Source organism: Hyperolius riggenbachi, chromosome 9, assembly GCF_040937935.1.
Source record: "Hyperolius riggenbachi isolate aHypRig1 chromosome 9, aHypRig1.pri, whole genome shotgun sequence".
Classification (NCBI taxonomy): domain Eukaryota; kingdom Metazoa; phylum Chordata; class Amphibia; order Anura; family Hyperoliidae; genus Hyperolius; species Hyperolius riggenbachi.
Window position 1 is genome coordinate 112,075,459 of NC_090654.1, and position 26,550 is coordinate 112,102,008.

General features: G+C 44.9%; 1 protein-coding gene across 1 annotated transcript in view; it reads right to left on the minus strand.

Moving 5' to 3' along the window:
- Positions 1–7,556: 7,556 nt before the first annotated feature.
- The window catches only part of LOC137532620 (cysteine-rich protein 2-like), a 162,742-nt gene continuing 143,748 nt past the window's right edge, over positions 7,557–26,550 (minus strand). Inside the window, exon 8 of the mRNA XM_068253347.1 lies at positions 7,557–10,759. Coding sequence (XP_068109448.1) covers positions 10,692–10,759 — 68 coding nt within the window. The 3' untranslated portion in view covers positions 7,557–10,691. The remainder of the gene's footprint in view (positions 10,760–26,550) is intronic.

The window sequence follows — 26,550 nt, forward strand, 5'->3', positions numbered from 1 at the left end:
AGCCAAACAGGAGATCGCGTTCTATACGCAATCTCCTGTTTACTTTTGTTGCCGGCGGCGATCAGACTAGAGGGACACATGCGCTCTCTAGTGGTGTTTTATGTAGCTACCACTCAGGTAGCTACATGAAACAAAAACAAAAAAATTTCAAAAAAAGTGCAATGCAGCCTCCTTGGTGGAAAAATTGAACCGCCAAGGAGGTTAACTGTGGGCAAAAGAGATGGCCTAATGTTCCTGGTGTAGGCCATCTCTTTTGCCCACAGTTAACCTCCTTGGAGGTATCCTGGATACCTGCACGTGAACAAGCGCCACACCGGCGCGAAACGGCTGTCGCGCAGTCCTCTCACCCCCTGGTCACCCTCCCGCACCCGTCCACGGCACAGGTCAGATCGTATCAATACATGTGTATATGAATATAAGCTGTCACTGCATATGTGCCCATCCACCTGCTGATGATAATCAATGGAAGAATAAATGTGTTTTAAGGAAGCAGTGCACGGACTGTCTTGTGTGTACTGTATATGTATAAAACTGTTAGTTAGTTTGTCTCTGGGTCTCTTTAAGTGACATGTGACAAGATGCGATAGACATGTATGTACAGTGCCAAGCACACAAATAACTATGCTGGCATCTCCAGAAAGGATTGTGGCAGCTATGGCTGAAATCTTGACAACAGAACTCCTAACGTCTCCATTTCTTTACAAGTTATTTAAAGGAAATTATAGCTGCATTTGTGTAGGGCAGTGGTCCCCAAACTTTTTCAGTCAAGGGCTGGGTCAACATACTTTAGACTGCTGGGGGGCCAGAGTATACATGAAATGATGTAGAAAACATTACATTGAGCCTAGGTAGTATAAACTATTAGCGGTGTTGCTTGCCAATTTTCGTCAAAATAATTTTCGCATCGAAAATGCTATTTTTAATTTCAAGAAATTTTCACGAACAACGCAAAAATCATGCGAAAAGAATATTGGCATTTTCGCTCATCACTAGGGCATACTATCTGCACATGCTGTGTTGGGGCATACTATCTGCACATGCTGTGTTGGGGGCATACTATCTGCACATGCTGTGTTGGGGGCATACTATCTGCACATGCTGTGTTGGGGGCATACTATCTGCACATGCTGTGTTGGAGGGCATAATATCTGCACATGCTGTGTTGGGGGCATACTATCTGCACATGCTGTGTTGGGGGCCTACTATCTGCACATGCTGTGTTGGGGGCCTACTATCTACACATGCTGTGTTGGGGGCATACTATCTGCACATGCTGTGTTGGGGGCCTACTATCTGCACATGCTGTGTTGGGGGGCATACTATCTGCACATGCTGTGTTGGAGGGCATACTATCTGCACATGCTGTGTTGGGGGCATACTATCTGCACATGCTGTGTTGGGGCATAATATCTGCACACACTGTGTTGGAGGGCATACTGTCTGCACAAGCTGTATTGGAGGGCATACTATCTGCACATGCTGTGTTGGGGACATATCTGCACAAGCTGTGTTGGAGGGCATACCATCTGAACATGCTGAGTTGGAGGGCATTACTACCTGCACATGCTGTGTTGGGGGCATACTATCTGCACATGCTGTGTTGGGGGCATACTATCTGCACATGCTGTGTTGGGGGCCTACTGTCTGCACATGCTGTGTTGGGGGCATACTATCTGCACATGCTGTGTTGGGGGGCATACTATCTGCACATGCTGTGTTGGGGGGCATACTATCTGCACATGCTGTGTCGGAGGGCATACTATCTGCACATGCTGTGTTGGGGGCATAATATCTGCACATGCTGTGTTGGGGGCATACTATCTACACATGCTGTGTTGGGGGCATAATATCTGCACATGCTGTGCTGGGGGCATAATATCTGCACATGCTGTGTTGGAGGGCATACTATCTGCACATGCTGTGTCAGAGGGCATACTATCTGCACATGCAGTGTTGGAGGGCATACTATCTGCACATGCTGTGTTGCAGGGAATACTATCTGCACTTGCTGTGTGGATGGTTGGTGCCAGCACTGCTATTCTATATGCAAGCTGGCAATATTTAAAAATGCAGTCAACCACATCTATAAGTAATACTTTTTGAGAGTTGGGGGCCGGTGAAAAAGCCTCAGGGGGCCGCATTCGGCCCGCGAGCCTTAGTTTGAGGACCACTGGTTTAGGGGGTCATAAAGGCTGCACTTTTCTTTATTGGGTTGTGATGACTACATTTATTTGGAAGTGGTGACTGTTGCATTTGTTATTGGGCAGGGGGTAAAAATGAACACATTACAAGAAAAAAATTATTTGTAAATCTTGATAATTATTGGATTGTATATGTACAAGCTTGCATTATTAAAAAAAAGCACTTGTGCCCACTGGCCAATCCTGGACCAATTCAATCCATAATTTGCTTCCATTATACAAACTTACCTTTAAAAATAGGAACTGCCCTGGTAAATTCAGTAAGACCTGGGATGAATGGCTAGCAGCATTTACACAAGAATAAATCTAGCCACATTGGTTATGTTATTATGAACTTCCTGCAGTGTGAGGAGGTTTCTGTCCTTGAAACACCTTCTCTGTACCAAGTTGTGTGAGCCGGAGCCAATGTCTCTTTACGTCCCCTCCCCCACCCCATATCGTCTCACCTCTTCCTGTACTATACCTCTCACACTATGTTTCGTCTTACTCCATTATATGTATTTGCTATCTTACGGTATATGAAGAATCTTAGCCTTTAGGTGCTTCGGTTGATTCTGCATCCTGTATACTGTTCTATATGATATTGGTGTCCCTGTTATTAATTTAGTGTTCCTTCATGTAAGAGTACCCTAGGAGAACATCAGGTCGAAAGTTAAAGAGAGTCCTAAAGAGAGGGCCACGGCAGTGCCAAGCCACAAAAGGAATCTGTTTAGTTCCTGCCGAATTCCATGATTGCGGCCATGCTCCTCTTCAAGCAGGTATTGAGAATAATCACAATTCCCTGAACTGCGGTTATAGTAAACGAGCAATCCACCTATTTATATTTAATGAAACCCACCAAGGCTGAATTCTTGAAACTGCAATTGCGAGATAATCTCCTCCTCCGCTAAAATACATTGATTCCTATCCATTCCTGCTATATATATATATATATATGAAGCTTATTATTATTATTATTTTTTATTTATATAGCGCCAACATATTCCGCAGCGCTTATCCTGAACAGTGGAGAGCTTGGGCAGAATAATTAACCACTTTGTCCTCCTTGACGTATAAAAACGTCAAGGAGGACATGCGCGCTCCCGTCGCCAATCGCACGCGTGCATGCGCACTCCCGGCCGCGGATTCGGTAGCCCAGGAATCAATGAATCGGGCTATGGTGCCCGATCACTGATTCCTCTCCCCCGCAGAAAAAGCGACAGCTTCTCTCGGAAGCTTCGCTTTTTCTGAGTCTATGTCCCTCTAAGCGTACATTGTACGCTTAAGAGTGACGTCATGTAAACAAACTCAAGGTTGCCATCTTGTGGCCAAAGAGTAAAACTACATCTAAAAAGGAAAAAAAAAATACACTACACAAATATTTCCCTAAATAAAACACTATTTACTTCCCACCCTCCCAAAAATACCCACATAAAATGTTTAATAAAAAAAAACAAAAAAAACATTACAATAAAAAAAAACAACAACACATAAATATTTACCTAAGGGTCTAAACTATTTAAATATCTATGTAAAGATGAAATATTTCTATATTTTTTTTTTTTTATAAGCTTGTAAATAGTGATGGATGCAAAACGGAAAAAATGCTCTTTTATTTCCAAATAAAATATTGTCGACATACATTGTGATAGGGACATAATTTAAACTGTGAAATAACCGTGACAAATGGGCAAATACAATACGTGGGTTTTAATTATGGAGGCATGTATTATTTTAAAACTATAATGGCTGAAAACTGAGAAATAATGAATTTTTTCAAATTTTTTCTTATTCTTACTGTTCAAATGCATTTACAGTAAGGTAGCTCTTAGCAAAATGTACCCCCAAAGAAAGCCTAATTGGTGGCAGAAAAAACAAGATATAGATCAGTTCATTGTGATAAGTAGTGATAAAGTTATAAGTGAATGAATGGGAGGTTAACATTGCTCGGATGCATAAAGTGAAAACGACTGAGAGCTTAAGTGGTTAAACAGTAGGCTGTGACATCATGCTGACCTGTAATGTTCATTGGTTGGAGGCCAGCGTGGCTCACCATTGAAAAGAGAGGAAGTGCTCCTGCGCACTAGCACCCTGACAAATCATCCAACCAGGAAGGGAAATGCGTACGTGGGCGGGGCTGTGGAGTGTGTGTCCTCACAATGTCACACACTGTCCATGATGCCCAAAGTTCACCTCAGATTCTCTTCACCTCGAAGTCATGTTGTTCTTTTATGCAACTGAAAGTTTCAATAAAATGTATTTGTTAAAGAAACAAGCACTTGTGGAAAGATCTGAACATCGCTGTTAGACATAGTTATTTGGGTTGAAAAAAGACATACGTCCATTGAGTTCAATTAGAAAAAGGTGACCACTAAACTCCCATACACAATTTCTTACAATTGCTGGAGGACTAACATTCTCATAGTGTGTGTTTGGTTTGTGTCAACAACGCTTTCCACCTTTCTTCCCATTCATAAATTATAAATAAGAATTCAGTCATTACATAAACAACACAGTCTCAAAAACTGTCAAGAAGATCCGCTAAATTAACAATTTTATTTTACTATTAATGAAAGGCAACAAATACAGTTCATCTATTTGTCATAAAGTTGGACTACTCTCCATTAAATACCATATCAGTGCTTTCACAAAAACGTATTGTCAGAAGAAAATACTGGGTAATATGCTTGAATAATACAAGTATGTGGATAAAACGGACATACAAAAGTGTGTACAAGATAAAGCAATACGGTATTCAAAGTCTACAGTGCGACCTTAGCATGGTATGATTTATTGTACACAAAGCTATGCTAAACAGAGAGATTTATGCTGTCTGGAGAACAATACAGGCCAAAATACTTTCTCAAGAAACACACAGCACTCTTGAAAAATATTGTGCAATGTACATCATTTCTACTAAACTGATACCAACAGGCTTGTTTTGCAGGAAACCACAAACATACACAGATGGGGTAATTGATGTCTCATCAGAGCGGTTTATCTACTGCTGTGGATTTCCACAAAACATGCACTGTTGGTGGTACTTGAGGACAGGGTTGGCAAGCCCTGATCTAGGGTAGGGTAGGGTAAAAAGGAGGAGATGAATACTCACAATCTTTGGGTTGCCAAAGAGGAAGTCTTGCATTAGAAGCACTTGAGGGGAATACAGTATTAGTAATCTGGCTCCACTCAGTAATTTGGTGGTAGCGTTCAAATGCAGAACAGAGTGTTCCGTATGTGCCCCCAAGGGTCCAACATAAGAATTGGCTGAATTAGTGATTACAGTTATAGAGGGGCCCAAGGGAAATTAAATAATTAAAATGTTAAAGTTGAGTTCCATATGAAGTCACTCACCAGGTTAAAAACACTGAACAAATAAATGTTTTGTGGATCCTTCAACTTCCTCAGATACAAACAAGGAAAAAATCAGCCTCCAGATATTTGGCTTAAGTTCGACTGGCTTCGCCACATGCTTGTTTCAGGTGTATGATTCAGACAATACTGATGCATGAGACATCAGCAGGACGCCAGACAACTGGTATTGTTTAAAAGGAAATAAATATAGCAGCCTCCTTATCCCTCTCACTTTAGGAGTTATTTAAAAAAAAAGTGTACTTGTCTGAACAAATTGCTTTTTTTTCTATGGTTCCCCACTTGCTGGTGCAGATGCTGGTTTTCACCTTAGTACTTTATCCCTTAGTGCTCTCCTCCCTGTCTATGGCATGCAAAGCTCAACCCCCTCATCTCACACAGCTCACTTCTCTTGCCCATAGACTAGTGCAGCGGGTGGGGCAAAAATGCTGGAACAGCTAGCACATCAAGCTGTTACCTTATCTGCTGGGTACATTGACATCATCATGCAAGAGCTTATTCCGAAAACACACATTGGAAATAGATGGGATGGCAATTTTAGGACAAAAACAGACGGTAAGATGCAGTCTTAGTGTCCCTTTTATTTGGCTGATGGCGATTACAAGGCCACTTTAACTTGGTTAGTGACTTTCTATGGAGACGAAGATCTCTTTACCCTGAAATCATTTTATTTTCCTGGGTGCCTCTATAACTGCCATGACTAAGCTGAACAAGCCTCTGATAGCTGAGTATGAATGGAAAGTTTGTTTATAGGCGTGTATAAGTGTATACAAAACCATTTGACTGCAACAGCAGTATAGGACCTTGAAGTGTTATGAAACTCAGCATTTCTTCTTTGCTCTAAAATATTATTTACAGCATAGAATCTACGACCACAAAATAAAAATTGTAGCAGAACAGCATTCAAACAGTTAAACACCACACTTTTCTCTTCTGTGCAAAGCTCCTTACTCCAGTGGGAAGCTTCTGGCCATGTTATCTTTTGTTCACATTCCTTTGTCTGCTACATTCCTAGCTGTGCTGAAAATTAGCTCTCTCTGCTGTAGAAGCAGAGAGCTGAGAAGTCATCACTAGATTTTAATATATAAATAAAGCAGCTTTGCAAGAAAATGCAATGGCAGCTTTCAGAGCAGATAAACTGTACTTTGGGAACTTGTAATTTGTAAACAGACAATAATACTTGTGCACAAAAGAAAATATGGTAGCTGAATGGGTAATAAAAAGTAGGAAAACACATTTTTATTGAACGTTATGTCAGAGTTTTATCCCACTTTAAGTCATCTCTTACCATCCTGGAATTCAGCCCTGCCCACTGCAGTATCTCTCTCTCTCTTTCTCTCCCCATCTCTAAACACAGAGAATTGACGCAGTATGAGGAAACTGGGAACATGGCCAGATAGGATGCTCCAGAAGCACGAAGGCTCATCTTGAAGAGAAGTATGTATAACGTTTTTAAACTGAATATCACGTATCTCATGTTCTATTCAGGGGGTGAGCTGATCAGTGAAGAAAAAATATTTTTTATCTGGAGTGGAGCTTTAAAGATAACCCGAGGTGGGTTCTGACAATGCTATCAGCATACAGAGGCTGGGTCTGCTTATACTGCCCAGCCTCTGTTGCTATCCCAATCCCCCCTAAGTTCCCCCTGTGCTCTGCTATGCCCCCATAAATCATCAGCCGAGCTGTCGACACATAGCGTGTCGCAGCCGGCCGTTTACAACTGCAGCTGCCAATCTCTGCGCTCCCCCGCCTCCTCCATAGCTCCGGTCCCCACCCGCATCCCTTCCCTCCCCGCTGATTGGAGAAAAGGGATGCGGGCGGGGACGGGAGCTATGGAGGATGCGGGGGAGCACCGACACTGACAGCTGCAGATGTAAACAGCCGGCTGCGACACGCTGTGTGTCGCTAGCTCGGCTAATGATTTATGAGGGCATAGCAGAGTGCAGGGGGAACTTAGGGGGGATTGAGATAGCAACAGAGGCTGGGCAGTATAAGCAGACCCAGCCTCTATATGCTGATAGCATTGTCAGAACCCACCTCGGGTTCTCTTTAAGTAATGTCTTATCTGAATCTTCTCTTCTCTCATCTGTACTTTGACTAGACATCAACACAGAGTATCAGAAAGGTCACAGAAGTACAAGTCTATACATATATTACGCCTTGAATATTGAAACTAATGAAAACTATACCCAACAATAACAAAGTCCTTGCTTTCGTTCGTGAGCCTGCATTAATAAGTGCAATTTGAACTTGTTTGGCTACTATAGAAAACATGTCTTTCTTCTTTTATACAAATTTTTTATAAACACATCAAATTACTCAGCTTGTCAAAATTCAATCTCTCAAACTAGTAAGATCTCAGAAATACAAAACATGAAATGTACATTCCCTTCAGCATTCATAGACCAAATAGCATTAGAAAGGTATTTCGTATAGTGAATACAACATACTTAATTTACAGTGACTTCGGTTGTTTGTAAAGTTGAGCAAACCTATCCGCAATTTCTACATCTGACCTACATTAAGCTCATTTACCAGCAGATCTTTGAGAATAAAACATTGCATGATTATTCATTGATACTGTCGTCTTTTTGTTACTATGTGCCAATCCTCTCCTTCCATAACCAAGCTATAGCTCATCCCAGGTACAGAGGAATACAGGCTGGTAACCACATGGATGAAGGAGTCACACTTTACTCCCTTTCTTCTCCTAGTAATGATGCAAATACCTTCTTATCTGCCCATGGTCTCCTCATCAGCATCTGTGTGCTGAACATGTAATGATGCCCATGCATTAGTCCATTTGCTGGTCAATCGACCTTCAGATCCGATAATTTTATCGAATCAGAGGAGAATTGGTGCAGCAACATGGTGCCCGATCAATCTCTTGATTGGCGCGGCAGTAACAGTGTTCGACTTCCCTAGAAACCTTCGGCCACTGCCTAAAGTTTATATGTCCCCCTCTCCCCCTTGTGAAGTCCACTGTTCACTGTTCATCCCCTGGCCTCCTCCAGTGTACAGCATCACCATGAGCACCTGTACCACGTGACACTGCTGCATGCAGAGACATCACTACATGCGTCGGTGTCAGGTGGTACAGGTGCTCGCAGTGATGCTGGACACCAGAGGAGGCCAGGATTTGCACCATCGTGACAGGTGAGCCTTTAACACTGCACATGGGCATGGGGGGGGGGGGGGGGGGGCGGGGGACATATACACTTGGGAGGCAGAAGCAGGATGATTTCCAATAGATCATACTGAATTCTATTAAAAGTGTGCAGTGTGCGGGCAAGCAATAGATCCCTCTCTAATAAGATTCGATCAGAGAATGATCTTTCTAATGGTCGATCTGGTGGCAGATCAACAGGTGTATGGGCACCTTAATGGATTCAGTGATCCTTATTACACCAGTTAGACGTACTACCTTAGCAGTCCGCATTTTGAAAGGTAAGCTATACATCATCTCTTCCCACCACTGCAACAAAGTCTCAGAGCCATTGCCCAGAACAAACAACCTTTTTTTCACTTAATTGTCAAAACCTGATTGGCTGCTTTAACAACTGCTCCACCCTCACTACAGTTTTCTTTACACGTTTTGGTAAATCTGGCTTATGGAATGGATTTTTTGTTACCCTGAAATGGGAATTGATTATGTGTAAGTTTTCTCCCCATGTGTGGGTTGGTTAGTTGTTACTCATTACAGGTGTACTGGTAAAAACAATAATAGGACCTCTTGTCAGTTCACTACAGTGCATAAAAATCTCCTACAAAAGTACTAAATAAAAATAAGGACAGTGGGAACATGTGTGTCTGGGGAAGTAGGGGGCTCAGTCAGCAGCAATACATGTCCAAGATTTCCCTTGCTTGGTACTACATCACAGCTAGGTGAGATAGGGAGTGGTTAGCTATAAATAAAATCCTGGAGACAGGCATTAGGATGAAAACCATGACTGGAGGAGGAAGGAGTGTTTCAAAGGGATGGTCAATTTGATAAATACTTCCAGGTTAATGGAGTGTGATGCAAATTTGGTATACAAATCTATGCACCTTGAAAATAGACCAATTGAATGCCACCTCGGCTGTATTCGATTGGTCCATTTTCAAGCTACATATATTTGCATACAAAATTCTCATAATGGCATGAAATCTCATTGACCATCCTAGTGTTTTACATGTAACAATTTCCCTGTTTTTTGTTTCAGAAATTTAGAATTCTGCTTGAATGAATGCATTACAATACAATCTACACTACCTGCTGTATCCAGTGTTCCACACCTGTACTGTAACCCTGACTGGACAGGCCCATCTTGTCTCTTGGCGTTATAGCTGTAATTTATGTAAGACTGTAAGTTGCAAGCCTTATTCTATAGCACCATATAAAATGTCAGTTTTTTTATAAATAAAAACAATTTGTACAGAAAGGTCCCACACCACACCAGACTAAGATGTTCCAATATTTCATAGTACATTTCAGAGCTCCAGCTTTGTGGGTGCCAGCCTGTATACCTACAATGCTAGGAAAGAGGGTCACACACACACCACTTTCCAGGTGTTAAACCACGGAAGGATACTTATAAATGAAAAATATCAATTGTCTTAACTACCAGATGTAAACCTTCAGACATTAACTCTTTCGGGACCAGACGGATCTGGCCCCTTAAGGTCCAGAGCTGTCCATTCCCTTTTAAGCCCTGTGATTACTGTGATTGGCTCACAGTATTCAAGGGGTCAGGAGCCAATGACATTGACCGAAATGCGGAAGCTCTGCTGTCACTGAGACAACAGAGCAAGTGGGTGCAATGACGGAACAGCGGCACGAACGGCGTGAGTGAGCGACGGCGGCAAATAGTTTAAATCTACGTCCTGTCAGCGCCTTACAGCCACCAGCAGGATGTAGCAACTACTTCAGTCTGGAATAGGTTAAGTTGCAGGAGCGGATTGAGGGCTAGGCCCGTGGCACAGATTTGTAGTTATTGGCTTATCTCTAGTTGTTTGTGAAGCTTGCTCGGCTTGTAGGTTTCATAACTTATGCATCATTAATTATCAGCTTAATGTTTTCAGACAGAGGGGACTTCACAGAGATGAAGTACAGCAAGTGAAGTCTCCCGGGTGTAAAACGGATTCCCTTGATGACACTTGTTAAGGCTCAACCTTGTTTTCAGGATCTTTGTCATAGATGTAGCTTCCAACACCTCCAGTATTCACACCTGCAGTAAAGAAAGACAGAATTATCAAGATTTTCAAGACTCACTGTGTTTTTCTTGGTGACATAGTGGACTTAAAGAAAACCTGAACTGAAAATTAAAAGTCAAATAAACATACACAAGTCATACTTACCTTCCATGTAGTCCACTCCTCAGTGTCTTTCTCCTGTCCCGCATTCTATTTGTCACTGTGATCAAGGGAATTTTCCGTCCTCCATTTTGAAAATGGCCATTACCCATAACAGCTTTCTGGTCAGCACACAGTTAAACTGTAACATCGCCCACTTGAGCCATAGGAGAACATGGACATTACCTGGTACATCAGTTTTCCTCTCAGCTATAACTGACAGCAACTGATATTTTACTGACAGCAACTGATAGATTTCAGATCTGACAAAATATTGTCAGAACTGGAAGGGATTATTGTCAGAAGAAAATGGTGAGCTTCTGAGAGGAACTGATGGCAAGGTAACTATGTAATGTTCATTTGAAGTTACCTCATGTGTTTATTTTAAATATTTTTACTCAGTACAGGTTCTCTTTAAGCTGCACACACCCACAAGATTTATCTAACTTAAAAGCCTTGTTCAGCATTTTGGGAGTGAGGGAGGGAGGTGCTGTAGTTGCTCCAAGCTGTGCAATACTTGTCCTAAGACATTATTTATTGACCTGAGGGTTGACTTAAGTCTATTATTCTTTTGGTGCATCTCCCTTCCAAGTAATGTTACGACCCCCTGGGGGGGGGGGGGGGGGGTTATTAGTTCGGGCCTCTAACGGTCTCGCCCTTTTGGTGACCCTAACTACACTATTCCTAGAGAGCAACTTAACCATTTTAAGACATATACATCCACAAGTGTGATTGATACATCACATCCAAAGCTTATATACCATGGTTGCAACCAGGGTTTGTGAGTACCACTGTTATTGGTCTTATTTATACCATTTTTATAACATACGACACCATAAGGGGCACCTGGTCTTGCCTGTGCTTTTTTCCCCTTTCTGGAAGATCCCAGGTTTTCCAGATCTCCGCTATCATTCAACATTCTTTCAGGTGAAACTCTAGTGTGAGTAAGGATGTCCTTTAGGGCTCTTTCACATCAGACAACGCGAACAGGAGCCGTTCTCCTGCACGCGTTGTCTGCCTGCGGCGTGTCGTCGGGTATCTGCGGTGCGACGCAATCAGCGGCGGTAGCTGGTAATTAAACCCGACGGAAAACGCCGGCTCGCGGGTGCGTTGGAGGAAAAACTGCGCCCGGGTGCGTCGGAACCGCAACGCATCGAAACGCAGCGTCGAGTGTGAAAGGTAAAATGAAAGTCTATGGACTTTCATCTTACCTTGGTTAACGCAAACGGCTTCCGTTTGCGTTAACGCAGAAAGTCTGCCCTAATGTGAAAGAGCCCTTAATATTTGCAACTCTCCCTTCAGCGAGATACTGATAGATTCAAATCCACTTCAAATTAAGCACATTGTCATAATTGTGTAACACAATAAAATGATTTTCATGACAGCCCGGTAGTGAATATAAGGAACACAGTGATAGTAACAAAGGTACAAATAGAGGAATTATACAAGTATGCCAGGTATTTAAAATATTTCAACAATTTTGTACACAGTGCTAATTATTTCAGAGAAGATTCAGAGTTTAACACGTTTTTGACAGTTGGGGAAAAAGCTGGTTTTCAATCTGTTTGTGTGTATGTGGATTGATTTAAAATGTCTACATGATGGAAGAAGCTCAAAAATGGCGTTTCCAGAGTGAGTGTGGTTCTTGATAATGTTTTTGGCCCTTCTCATACAGCGAGTCTTATACAAGAGTGATACTAGTGATACTATTGGAACAACCCCTACTGTATTGCCGAATTTCCCACTGGGAGCTGCAGTGGGATGTATCATGTCATGCATGGCCTATAGGTCAGCTCATCTGTACACTGATCGTGGTAAGTTGTCATGTGACATGGCCATGCAAGATTATTGAACTTAATACAGGGTGTACAATCTGTTTTCATTTGAGGAATAGTGTTGTTACAGTACAGTGAATCAAACTAATCAGTTTTAAAGGGTACTATGGCGAAAAAATTGTAAAATGTAAAATATGTGCAAACATAGACAAATAAGAAGTACGTTTTTTCAAGAGTAAAATGAGCCATAAATTACTTTTCTCCTATGTTGCTGTCACTTACAGTAGGTAGTAGAAATCTGACAGAAGTGACAGGTTTTGGACTAGTCCATCTCTTCATAGGGGATTCTTAGCAAGGCTTTTCTTCTTTATAAAGATATTCCCTAAAAAGGATTTAGACAATGATGCTGGTCAGCTTTCCCTGCTCACTACACAGTTTTTTGGCAGTTGGACAGAGCAATTGCCATTCACTAAGTGCTTTTGAAAATAAATAAATCCCTGAGAATCCCCTATGAAGAGATGTACTAGTCCAAAACCTGTCGCTTCTGTCAGGTTTCTACTACCTACTGTAAGTGACGGCAACACAGGAGAAAAGTAATTTATGGCTCATTTTACTCTGGAAAAACATACTTCTTATTTGTATATGTTTGCACATATTTAAAATTTAAAAAAATTTCACCATAGTGCCCCTTTAATTTCAGGCATAGTCTTGTTACAGTACAGTGAAAAACTATGCAACAGGAAGAAGATTCCCACAATCAGCCCTTTAACCTCCTTATTACCATCCTATGTATAGCAGTGAGTACTGGGGTAATCTTTTATGCTTGATACATTGTACTATTTATAGGATTCTTTTATCCAATATGAATTATTAAAAGCCAAGTTTTACCCCAGAATGTGCTCAGCCTCTGTTCTCTCTAAAAAACAAGTAATCTGTAACGAACGGTGAAGCACAGAGAGGATCTGATTACCGGTGATCTGCAGTATCACTGGGCATACAGATGTATACCAGATTATAAGTGATCTGCAGTATCACCGATAATCCGATATACCAGCTAACCTCTGTTCACGTGAGTAGAGTGTAGTGTTTGGTGTAACAGTAACACTTAGAGGACTAGGCCTCAGTGCAGTGAGGAGTACTGCACAGATTCCTTCCGAAGACCTAAACTCTCCAATGCGGGAGGAGTCAGGCCGACAGTAGGAAGGATAGACTGAAAGTGACACTCAGGAGGAAGTGTCACTAACAGGACGGGGAACCGCCTCCAATAGTAAGGTCAGTTCTCGAGGTCGGACAAGCCAGGTTGTAAACACACGTTCAGATAAAGTACAGATTCAGAAGGCAGAGGCGGAGTCTAGGTACAGGCAGGGTTCGGCAACAGGGTATCAGAAATATCGAGGTACAAAATCAGGAGGCGGAAACAGAGTCTAAGGACGAGCCGGGGTACGGCAACAGAGTATCAGAAAGGCAAGGTACAAGATCAGAGTTCAGGAGGATAGTCAGGCAGGCAGGGTCATAACAGATAATCACAATCAAACTAGTACTTTAAGCTATCAACAGAATCTAGCTAAGTATAGTATTACAGCTCCAGCTGGTCCCGGCACACTTAAGGATCTGACTACAGGTCTGAGTGCTCCCACGTATGTGTTCGCAACGCCAGACACCCAGCAACTGCACGGCCAGCAGTATATATACACAGGGATCTCTCCAGCACCTCCCTAAGTGCTGGACCAATGAGAGGAGGCAGGGATGTCAGCTGACCAGCCTGGTCAGCTGACCTGATTCTGGCTGCCATATAGGTCCTGCCTCTCCGCGCGCATGCGTGTCCTTCTAAACCTAAACGGACTACGAGTCCCAGCCACAGCAGCCCCGCTCTGCGGTGTCTCCGCAGCGGGGACATGCGCGCTAACCGCCGCGTCTGAAGCGGCGGTTTCACCGCGCTCCGCCATGCCGTTATGGGAAGCAGCCGCCTCACGCTGAGTGGAGGCGGCTGCTTTCCCGCGATCCCTCACATAATCAGCTTGGAAGCACCTGGTGAATATTGTAAAGCCAACCTTACTGGGGGATGTAACTGTGTGCTTACTGGTCTGTTTCTGCACAACACCTAGAGTTTGCCCTGTAATGTTTGTTTTGCTTCCAGCTGCCATGTTTATAGAGCTGGCTTGAAAATGAAGCACAGCAGTGTGTACAGGCCCTAACTCTTAGCCATGGACTGTGAAAAAGCATGTAGGTCAGGTGTTTCTGACTGAAGTCTGACTGGGTTAGCTGCATGCTTGTTCAGCCCTGTGATTCGAAAACTGCTAACGCCAGAATGATCAGCAATGCTGCCAGGCAACTGGTATTGTTTAACCTCCTGAGTGTTATGCCGCTCAGGAGGTTTTGCATTTTTGGTCTCCCCCCCGCGCTAATTTATTAGTTTAATTGTGTCAATTACATACTAGCTAGCACTAGGCTAGCTAGTATTGTCTGCCGGCACCTCCATGACACCCCCCCCCCCCAATTCCCCCGATTGTCTGCTGGATAGATTACCCTGCCTGGATCCTGCGATAGGTGCAGCCTCCCCGCTCTGCTCCAGTCTTCACTATGGGGAGGATCGTACATGACGTCTTGAAGTCACCGGCGTCATGCGCAGTCCTGATCCTCCCCATAAAGAGGACCGGAGCTGAGCAGGAGGCTGCTAGATCGCTGGATCCCGGCGTGGTAATTTATCCAGCAAACAATCGGGGGGAGGGACTAGGTTTCCACTTAGTGTGTTTGGATGTAGAACAGAGGCGCCAGTAGGATAAAATTACATAAAACCTTTAAAAATGCTTGGAGGAAGTGGTGGGCTTGCCTCCCAAAAGCAAACAAGAAGCACTGTTTGTATAAATTAACACATTTATTTATACGGTACCCCAAATTAGAAATGCAACGCGTTTCGCAGGTCAAGCCCGCTTCATCAGGCAAAAGATTGGGGACAACAGTGGGTCTGAATTGTCAGGAATAGCGCCTCAGTGAGGCAAGCCCACCACTTCCTCCAAGCATTTTTAAAGGTTTTATGTAATTTTATCCTACTGGCGCCTCTGTTCTACATCCAAACACACTGTGTCCACTCCTGGTGGAAGGGAGTACCACCCTTTTCTTCTTACTACAGAGAGCGACTTCTTAGTCCTGAGTGAGGACAGGCTTAATCTCCTCACCTGCCTTTTCAGTGGTTGCCTATGAGGTGACCCGTGCTTGTGAGTATATATCTCTCGCATGTTAACATTTTTTTCATATCATCTTAACATACTGCACCATATTGGGCTCTCGGTTTCTCTTTTAGGTTTCCACTTAGTCAGGCAAATAAAAAGCAAAATCTCCAATGAGCCGTAGAAGAGCCTAGCGCCACACTGAGAAACACGTTGCAATTCGTGAAAGTTTTGTTAATTTAGCCTAATAAAATTACAGCTCTTAACCTCACCATGGAGTTTTTTCCCCAAGAGGAGGCAAGTTTACCTTTACCACCTCTATTTTGTATGTGTGTAAAATGTGGGACACTGGTTTAAAATAGCCCCTATGGAATATCTGAAAGAAAAATCTTATCATAAGTAAAAGCTGAAACTTATTTTAAAAGACAAATGTTGGTTACTGTATATGAACTTTCTGTTTATCAGGAACCTAGAAGACAATGAAGCACAGTCCCACGTCTCTTAAGGCTCATACTGACCTTGCAATTTTGTGCATAATTCTTCCAACAACCGGCAATTTTTTGAGCGACCATTTCCGGGATGTCGCAATGTGGGTACCAGTGTATGAAAAGCCAGACAATGCTTTGCGACGTGCAGCGATAACGACCGTCATGGCGGATTGGATCTTTTAGATCCCTGACGACTCCTGCACAAAGTGCCGCAATCGTTTGGAATCTTGTTCATGCCTGACGCGTGTTGTCACGTGTTCCCGAGGGCAGGAAGATGGATCGGAGAACAATCATTGCCATTGACATTGCTGTGATCCATCTTCCTGTGTCTTCAGGTGAGTATTCAGCTTTAGATGGGGTGGGCCCTGACCTTGCTTATTCCTCAAACAAGCTCCAGAAGAGTGAAGATTCCTGACCATTTTTATTGCCTCTAATTTCCTGTCCCCGGAACACCCCAACTTCATATTAAAGCTACAGCACTCCATGGTGTTCCCACTGGCAGAAAGTGCGGGAAAGTCCAATGAAGGAGCAATAGCAAATCCCCAAAAAGTTTCTACCCATTTTCCACACTAATAATTAAAATGGATTCCTTGAACTGGAAGTGGCCATTAACATACACCTGAACTAAGAGAGATGTGGTGGCAGCAATATTTATTTCCTTTTAACCACCTCCTTAGCGGTATGCCCGACACTGTGTGTGCTGCAGAGGTTTTGCTGAGGGTCGGGGATCACCGGAATTAATTTATTTAATTTTGTCCTTTAGATACCAGCTAGCACTACGCTAGCTAGTATTGCCTGCCGGCACCCCCCAATTGTCCGCAATCCCTCACCCAAACCCCCCCCCCCCCCCCCCCGGTTGCCCGCTGGATAGATTACCACGCCGGGATCCAGCGATCTAGCAGCCTCATGCTCAGCTCCGGTCCTCTTTATGGGGAGGATCAGGACTGCGCATGACGTCGGTGACTTCAAGATGTCATGTACGATCCTCCCCATAGTGAAGACTGGAGCTAAGGAGGTGCCGGCAGACAATACTAGCTAGCCCAGTGCTAGCTAGTATGTAATTGACACAATTAAACTAATAAATTAGCGCGGGGGGACCGATAATGCAAAACCTCCTGAGCGGCATAATGCTCAGGAGGTTAAACAATACCGGTTGCCTGGCAGCATTGCTGATTATTCTGGCATTAGCAGTTTTTGAATCACAGAGCTGAACAAGCATGCAGCTAACCCAGTCAGACTTCAGTCAGAAACACCTGATCTACATGCTTTTTCACAGTCCATGGCTAAGAGTTAGGGCCTGTACACACTGTTGCGCTTGTGCTGCGCTTTTAAAATCGCATATTTTTTTTTTAATCACAAGGTCTTTTGAAAAATCATGAAAATCTTGAAGACCTGTTCACACTGGTGCAATGCGATTTTTATATTTTCATGAAGGCTTTACGATTTAAAAATTGCATGCGATTTTAAAAACGCAACGCAGCGCAGCAGTGTGTACGGGCCCTTAGACGCGAAGGCTCAGCAGGCAAGCCAGCCAATCTGCATTGTTTAAAAGGAAATAAATATGTCAGCCTCCATATATCTCTGAGTTCAGTTATGCTTTAAGGCTGGTTTCACAGTGGGACGTTACAGGCGCACGTTAGAGCAGCCTGTAACGCAGCCCACCGCACAGTAATGAAAAATCAATGGGGCTGTTCACAGTGCGGACGTTGCGTTACATTGTAATGCTGCGTCACAAGGCAACGTACTGCATGCAGTACTTTAGACGCGGCTGAGCCGCGTTAGACTGCTTGCACATGCTCACTAATGTTGGGGAGGAGCGGAGAGCGGCCAGGCACATGGCTAATTAATATGCACTGCACGTTATGACGTGCAGTGTTTACTTCCTGGAGCAGCCGCTCTGTGCGGCGATTGGCCGGCGGGACCACGTGATGCCGCATGCTCACAAGAGTGCGCATCACGGCATCACTGACGCCAGAGTGAGCTGCACAACGCGGCTCACTCTGACATCCAGATCCAGCACCACCAGGCGTTGAGTTAGGGGGACGTTATGCGACCTTAACGCCCCCTCTAACGCAACGTCCTGGTGTGAAATTAGACTAAATCAAAACAGTCACAAAGAACTTGCTGCTCCTTACAGTCCACACTGCAAAAATGACTCAGAGCACTAAAGCAGAAATGTAAGGTACAGCTTAACATGCCCCTTTGGAAAACTCTATGTTGTTGACACCCAACAGAACACAGCTATATTAATAATAGGTGCTCCAAAAATTCTCACTCACCCTACATCCATTTTTTATGCATTTTACCACAAAATAGAACTGCTTTAGAATGGACAACCCATGGCGACCAATGGGTTGCATTACAGCATGCTGCAATTTTTCACATGATGTGCATGAATTTGTATTTGTTGGGGGTGTTTGGGCAGGTGACATGTATGTTTTAACGCACATGACCAAGTAAATAATTTATCAGAAAAAGTGTACAAAAACAAGAGTGCATCAATAAGTATAAATGCAACCAAAGCATTTCCTTACAACTTATGCAAAAAATCGGTTTGCTTCTGTGACGCCGTCGATATGACATATCGAATGCGTCATGGAGTTACGAACGCCAGTTTCTTCGCAAACCAACCAAACTGACATTTGTTGGTTTAAAATCCACTTTTTTTTCCCTCTTACTCTCTGGCTGCTAACAAACCCTGGCTCTTTGGTAGCTTCTAATTACAGCTCTTCTCACCTCTGTGTTAAATCGTTTCCCCAGCATCCCTGGAAAGGTTATAGCTCATCCATCAGAGATTAGATGGACAGAAGCTAATAAACCGCCCCTTCCCCCAGACTGGTAGGAACCGATCACAGCAGGGGGTTCTCTCTCAGGAACAAAACCCCCTCAGGTTTTCCTTCTGGGACATCCTGCTGGAAAGGACCCAAAGTTTCCTTCCAGTTCTCCCAAGTCTCGGTAGCGGCTAGCACCAACTTCCGTGGAACAATGGTCTCAGGAACAGAGGGCTGTGCTGTTTCTGGTTCAAAACACCTAGAGAGTGCATCTGCCTTGGTATTCTTACTACCAGGAGTGTATGTAATCAAGAATGTGAACCTCGAAAAAAATAACGACCATTGAGCCTGTTGGGGGCTTAATCTTTTAGCCCCCTCGATGTACTCGAGATTCTTGTGGTCGGTATAAACCATGATCGTGTGCTCCGCTTCTTCCAGCCAATGACGCCACTCTTCGACGGCTAATTTGATGGCAAGGAGCTCCCTATTGCCTATATCATAGTTTTTCTCTGCCGGAGAGAACCTTCGGGAGAAATAGGCACACGGGTGTAATCTCCCCTGAAGACCTGAACGTTGAGACAGCACAGCCCCCAATCCAACTTCTGAGGCGTCTACCTCAACTATAAATGGAAAAGAAGTGTTCACATGCCTCAATATGGGTGCCGAACAGAACAATCTTTTTAGAGTGGTGAATGCCTGTACGGCCTCGGGAGACCAGTGGGTGGTGTCTGCCCCCTTCTTTGTAAGACTGGTGAGGGGTGCAACTACTGTAGAGTACCTCTTAATAAACCTTCTATAGTAGTTTGCAAACCCCAAGAAGCGTTGTAAGGACTTTAACCACACCGGCTGCGGCCACTCCAAGACCGCGGAGACCTTAGCAGGGTCCATAGACAGGCCCGAGGTAGAGATTATATATCCCAGGAAAGCTACCGACGTGACCTCGAAAATGCATTTTTCCAACTTAGCATATAATAAATTCTGCCTCAGCTTGTTCAATACCCATCTGACATGAGTTCTGTGATCAGAAAGATTGTTAGAAAATATAAGAATGTCGTCGAGGTAAACCAAAACGAACTTCCCCAACACCTCTCTAAAGACCTCATTAATAAGTTCCTGAAAAACGGCCGGGGCATTACATAACCCAAAGGGCATCACCAGGTACTCGTAATGCCCGTCCGGAGTATTGAAGGCCGTTTTCCATTCGTCACCTTTTCTGATCCGCACAAGATTGTATGCCCCCCTTAAATCCAGTTTCGAGAATATCCTAGCCTCCGTGACCTGTGTGAAAAGGTCATCTATTAAGGGCAACGGGTAGCGATTCTTCACTGTGATCTTATTAAGCCCCCGGTAGTCGATACATGGCCGTAAGCCCCCATCTTTTTTCTTAACAAAAAAGAACCCTGCCCCGGCGGGTGACCGAGATGGCCGAATGAAGCCCTTGGCTAGGTTCTCACGAATATATTCTCCCATGGCCACTTTCTCGGGTCCCGACAAATTATACAGATGGCCCCGGGGAGGTACACAACCTGAACGGAGATCGATGGGACAGTCGAATGGCCGATGTGGGGGCAGTTTGTCAGCTGCCTTGGGACAAAATACGTCGGCATATTCAGAGTACTGATCTGGCACACCTCCCACCTGAACTTTGGTTTGCCCCAATGTCAATTTTCCCAAACACTGTTGGAAACAATGCGGTGACCAGGAGGTTAACTGCCCCGTGGCCCAGTCTATTTGCGGCGAATGGGTTTGCAACCACGGCATGCCTAGGATAATGGTGGAGGTGGACATGTGTAACACAAAAAAACGTAATAGTTCCCCATGCAGTACCCCTATGGTGACTTTCACTTCCGGAGTCTGTGACAGTGGGCGCTCCCGTTGCAGCGGGGAATCGTCCACTGCCGTGACCTGAATGGGGGGATTCACTGGAATGAGGGGAATACCCAACTCCTGAGCAAATGCAAGATTCATAAAATTAGCCGCTGAGCCGGAATCAATAAATGCTTCAGTGGCTACTGACTTATTCTCCCATGTAATCGTACAGGGGAGAAGCAGTTTTTTCTCCTTAAGGGGTGAAAATTGTGGGCCTAGGGTGTCACCCCCACTACTCCTAGGCAGACCCGTTTCCCGACCTGTTAGGACAGTTTCGCACCCTATGCCCTGCCTCTGCACAGTATAGGCACAGTTGTTCCGTCATTCTCCTCCTCCGCTCCACCTGGGTCAGTTTTGATCGACCAATTTGCATTGGCTCTGGTGGAGGCAAGGCCGGAGAGGTTGAGACAGGCGGAGTTGTTGTTACTGGGGATGCAACAGCCGGTACTGTGTACGAAGTCACCCTGACCCGGTGACTACTCCTAGCCTGCCTCTGATGGCGTAGCCTGCGATCTACTCGAATGGCCGACGATATGGCCTCGTCAACTGTCTTGGGCTCGGGCACAGTCAACATTAGGTCGGAAACCTCTTCCGACAACCCAGACAGAGAGTAGTCCATGAGGGCAAAATTATCAAATCTCGAGGTGACCGACCACCTACGGAACTCTGCCGCATAATCCTCGACCGACCCTCTGCCTTGCCGTAAGAGTTTGAGCTTCCGCTCTGAGGATGCAGCAAGGTCGGGGTCGTCGTAGATTATGGCCATGGCCTTAAAGAATTCCTCCACTGAGGTCAAGGCAGTATCGGTAGCGGGCAGGTTGTATGCCCACGACTGGGAGTCTCCAGTCAACAAAGTTTTAATGAAAATGACCCGTTGGGTCTCAGTCCCCGAGGATCGGGGCCTTAACTCAAAATATGACAACACTCTACTCCTGAAATTCCGGAAGTCAGACTTGTGGCCGGAAAACTTATCAGGGACAGGCATACGGATGTCATCACTAGGAGGGGATCGCACTGAATCAACTGATGTCTGGAGGGTTCTCACAGAGCCTGATAAGGCATCAATTAAGGCTTTGTGCTGGCCTAGTGCCTGATGAATGCTATCCACCGAAGTGGCAAGCACAGTCAGAGGATCAGTGCGTTCCATCAGTATTTTTTGGTCTGGCGTTCTGTAACGATCGGTGAAGCACAGAGAGATCTGATTACCGGTGACCTGCAGCGTCACGGGAAATACAGACGTATACCAGATTATATGTGATCTGCAGTATCACCGATAATCCAATATACTAGCTAACCTCTGTTCACCTGAGTAGAGTGTAGTGTTTGGTGTAACTGTAACACTAAGAGGCCTAGGCCTCAGTGCAGCAAGGAGAACTGCACGGATTCCTTCCGCAGACCTGAGCTCTCCAAGACGGGAGGAGTCAGATTGACAGTAGGAAGGAAAGTCCAAGAGTGACACTCAGGAAGAAGTATCACTAACAGGACTGGGAACCGCCTCCAATCGTGAGGTCGGTTCTCGAGGTCGGACAAGCCAGATCGTAACACACGGACAGATAAAGTAAAAATACAGTAGGCAAAGGCGGAGTCAAAGTACAGGCAGGGTTCGGCAACGGGGTATCAGATATATCGGGGTACAGAATCAGGAGGCAAAAACAGAGTCTAGGAACGAGCCGAGGTTCGGCAACAGAGTATCAGAAATATCGAGGTACAAGGTCAGAGTTCAGGAGGATAGTCGAGGCAGGCAAAAGTCATAACAGGTAATCACAATCAAACTAGTACTTTAGCTATCAATATCTAGCTAAGTGTAGGATTACAGCTCCAGCTGGTCCCGGCACACTTAAGGATCTGACTACGGATCTGGGTGCTCCCACATATGTGATCGCAACGCCAGACACCAGATGAATGAACAGCCAGCAGTATATGTACCATGTGTGTGCCCCAGCACCTCCCTGATTGCTGGACCAATGGAGAGTGGAGTTAGAGTCAGCTGATCTGCCTGGTCAGCTGACTTGCTCCTATGTGTAATAAATCCTGTCTGAGTGCGCGCGCGCGCGTCACTCTGAAGCTTGAGGGACTACGAGTCCCAGCCAGCACAGCCCCGCTCTGCGGAGTCTCCGCAGCGGGGACCTGCGTGCTAACCGCCGCGTCCAACGCGGCGTTTTCACCACGCTCCATACCCTGATGCACGGAGGCAGCCGCCTCATGATGCGAGGAGGCGGCTGCCTCTCCGTGCGAATGCCTGCTGTGCGCGGAAGGAGCCGCCTGCCGCTGGCTCATGGCGGCGGCTCCTTTGCGCTTTCTCACAGATATGTCTTTAGATGGGGCATCTTTTCTTGTGATGTTCGTTGATTTACAGCCCTTTGGAGACAGTTGTTTTTTGGCTCTAGTTTGTGTAGTATTCAAAGGTGAACTAATAAATGAATGATATGAACAGAGGAGGCTACACGTGTATGACTCAACTCTTGATAAAGTCAGATATTTACGAACCAGGTTAGGTGTGGTCTAGGTACAAGCCCTTTTTTGTCAAACCTGGAAAGGTTTTATCTTTTCAACTTGCATTTTTATAATCACTTAATATTTAGTGCCTTGTGCAGGTAGAATTTTAAAGCGCCTCTCAGTGTTGAGAATGAGGTCTGGTGAGGTTCCGCAGAAATGACTCAGCTGATAGCAAGCAGGAAAAGTGTATATAGAATTACAAGGGTTAGTTAGCAGCAGGTAGAGCATCACAAGGAGTAGAGGGCAGCTGGTGGCTGGAGATCCCACTGTTGTACTTTGGTTATTAGCTAAATGGTCCAACAATATGTTGCGAATACTCTGGTTTATTGGGTTGTGTGTTCAAAGGAGAAAATTATATTCCAGAAGCAGAAAGTGAAGCTTCATTTAACACAGAGACGACTAAGATAGCCTCTGAATCCTCTAACCCCTCTTACCCGGCTCACTCTATATTCCAATTTTTGCCTTCAGGGGTGAAATACTGGTCAGTTGCAACAAAAACTTCCAGGCACAGGAATGTAGGTTTTGTCTGACAATAGGATTATTGGCAGAGAGTGATCTGTGAGCCTGGGAGGTGCAGTTCTCTGTGAAACAGTGCTGGATAGGAAGACAGAAAGGAGAGAAAAACACACACTGTAATAGGTGGTAGGACGGGGCAATGTCCAATAGGAAAGGTCATAACTATTTGTGGAGGCTGGAGGGTTTTACAGCATTCATGCTTTTGTCCTTCTAGAGCCGTGGACTGGGCTTCGGTTGGTAGGTCCTTGCGTGCCAAAATTGTGCTTGGTCAGTACAGGCAGATGTCCCTGGTGATGTGAGGGGGTTTGGTGAGAAAAACAAGCAAACAAAAGCAAGGGTGTAACAAAATAAAAACCTTCAAACAGAAACAGCCTCTCATTGCAGGTACCTCTGCTTTATCCGCACACCACTACAACCAGCATTACCCTGGAGCAACGACCAACAGCAAGGACCTACTAATCGAAGCCCCGGCTGAAGAGGGATAAAGTGTCATCCACAAATAGGTGAGACCTTTCCTATTGGGCATGGCCCCTTTTTTACCCCACCACCCAATACAGTGTGTGGCTTTTTTCACCTTTCTGTCTTCCTATAAGGCACAGGAATAGCTTCTTCCCTCAGGCTGCAGCAATGCTTTATGCAGAAGAGCACTAATCCATCCAGCACAAACAGCTTTGACTTGAAAACATTACAGAAGAGAAATGGAAAATGAACAATTCTCACCCTGCTTGCTACCTATTTTAACCCATACACTGTCTTCAGCGGTTAAAGGGAACCTTAACCACTTCAGCCTACAGCTTCGAAAATCTTATGCATCCAAGCAATGTTCACCTCCCATTCATTCGCTAATAACTTTATCGCTACTTATCAAAATTAATTGATCTATATCTCGTTTTTTCCGCCACTAATTAGGCTTTCTTTAGGTAGTACATTTTGCTAAGAGCCACTTTACTGTAAATACATTTTAACAGGAAGATTAAGATAGAAATGGAAAAAAAACATTATTTCTCAGTTTTTGGCCATTATAGTTTAAAATTAATACATGCTACAGTAACTAAAACCCATGCATTTTATGTGCCCATTTGTCCCGCTTATTACACCATTTAAATTACGTCCCTATCACAATTTATGGCGCCGATATTTTATTTAGAAATAAAGGTGCATTTTTTCAATTTGCGTCGATCACTATTTACAAGCTTATAATTTTAAAAAATGTAATAAGATACTCTCTTGACATGTATATTTAAAAAGTTCAGACCCTTAGGTAACTATTTATGTATTTTTTTTTTAATTGTAATTTTTTTTATTATTTTTTTTAATACAAAAATGTATTTGGGTAATTTTAGTTTGGGAGGTAAATAGCCAATTTTAGATGTAAAATAATGTATTTTTTATTCAATACAGGTATGTGGGTGCAGTTTACTATTTGGCCACAAGATGGCCACATTCAAAAAGTTCCTAGATGCGAACGATGTCGCATCTAGGAACTAAAATGAAGAGAAGTTGTTTCCTGGGGGCAGAAATACCACGCTCTCTGATGAGAAAGCGTCAGTATTTCTGCCGGGGACTTGGATCGGTGAATGGGAATTATATTCCCATTCACTGATCGGGGGGGCAGCGGGAGGCAGCGGGGGCGCGCGCGGGCGCGCGCACCACACGGCTGCAGCACCACTGCCTATCTGGACGGATATATGCGTCCAGATATGGCGAAGTGGTTAAAGGACTTCCGAGGCCAAAATCCGGCCCCCAAATGTAAAAAAAGTTATCTACCTGTATGACTTTCTAAGGCACGGAGGACGCCGTCCGCGCCCTCCGTGCCGTTCCGCCGGGTCCCCGCCTCTCAATACGACCCCGAATGGCTCCCGACCCCACGGCCAGGGTCGGGCTCTGCTGCCTGTATAAAGATGGCCGCCGACCCTGGCCGCGGCTGCGCACTCCGCATGGCCGCTACTGCGGCTGCGCAGCACTAGGGCCAACCCCCCGATCCACGCAACAGGCTGTTTCCTGTAGCGTGGATCGGGGGGTTGGCCCTAGTGCTGCGCAGCCGCAGTAGCGGCCATGCGGAGTGCGCAGCCGCGGCCAGGGTCGGCGGCCATCTTTATACAGGCAGCAGAGCCCGACCCTGGCCGTGGGGTCGGGAGCCATTCGGGGTCGTATTGAGAGGCGGGGACCCGGCGGAACGGCACGGAGGGCACGGACGGCGTCCTCCGTGCCTTAGAAAGTCATACAGGTAGATAACTTTTTTTACATTTGGGGGCCGGATTTTGGCCTCGCAAGTCCTTTAACTGAATGGGGGGTAAAGAGTTTTACTTACCTGGGGCTATTACCAGCCCCCTGCAGCAGTCCTGTGCCCTCGGCGCCGCTCTGGAATCCTCTGGTCCCCCGCTGTCACTCAGTTTCGTTTTTGACGACTCACCAGTCGCTGGCCGCCATGCGTATTATTGGACGCATTCACCAATGCAATTAGCGCTATTGCAGACCGCCACGCGTACAAAAATACGCGTTGCCGCATATCTACGCGTGCGGAATGCGGCAACGCGTATTTATGTACGCGTTGCGGTCCGCAATAGCGCTAATTGCATTGGTGA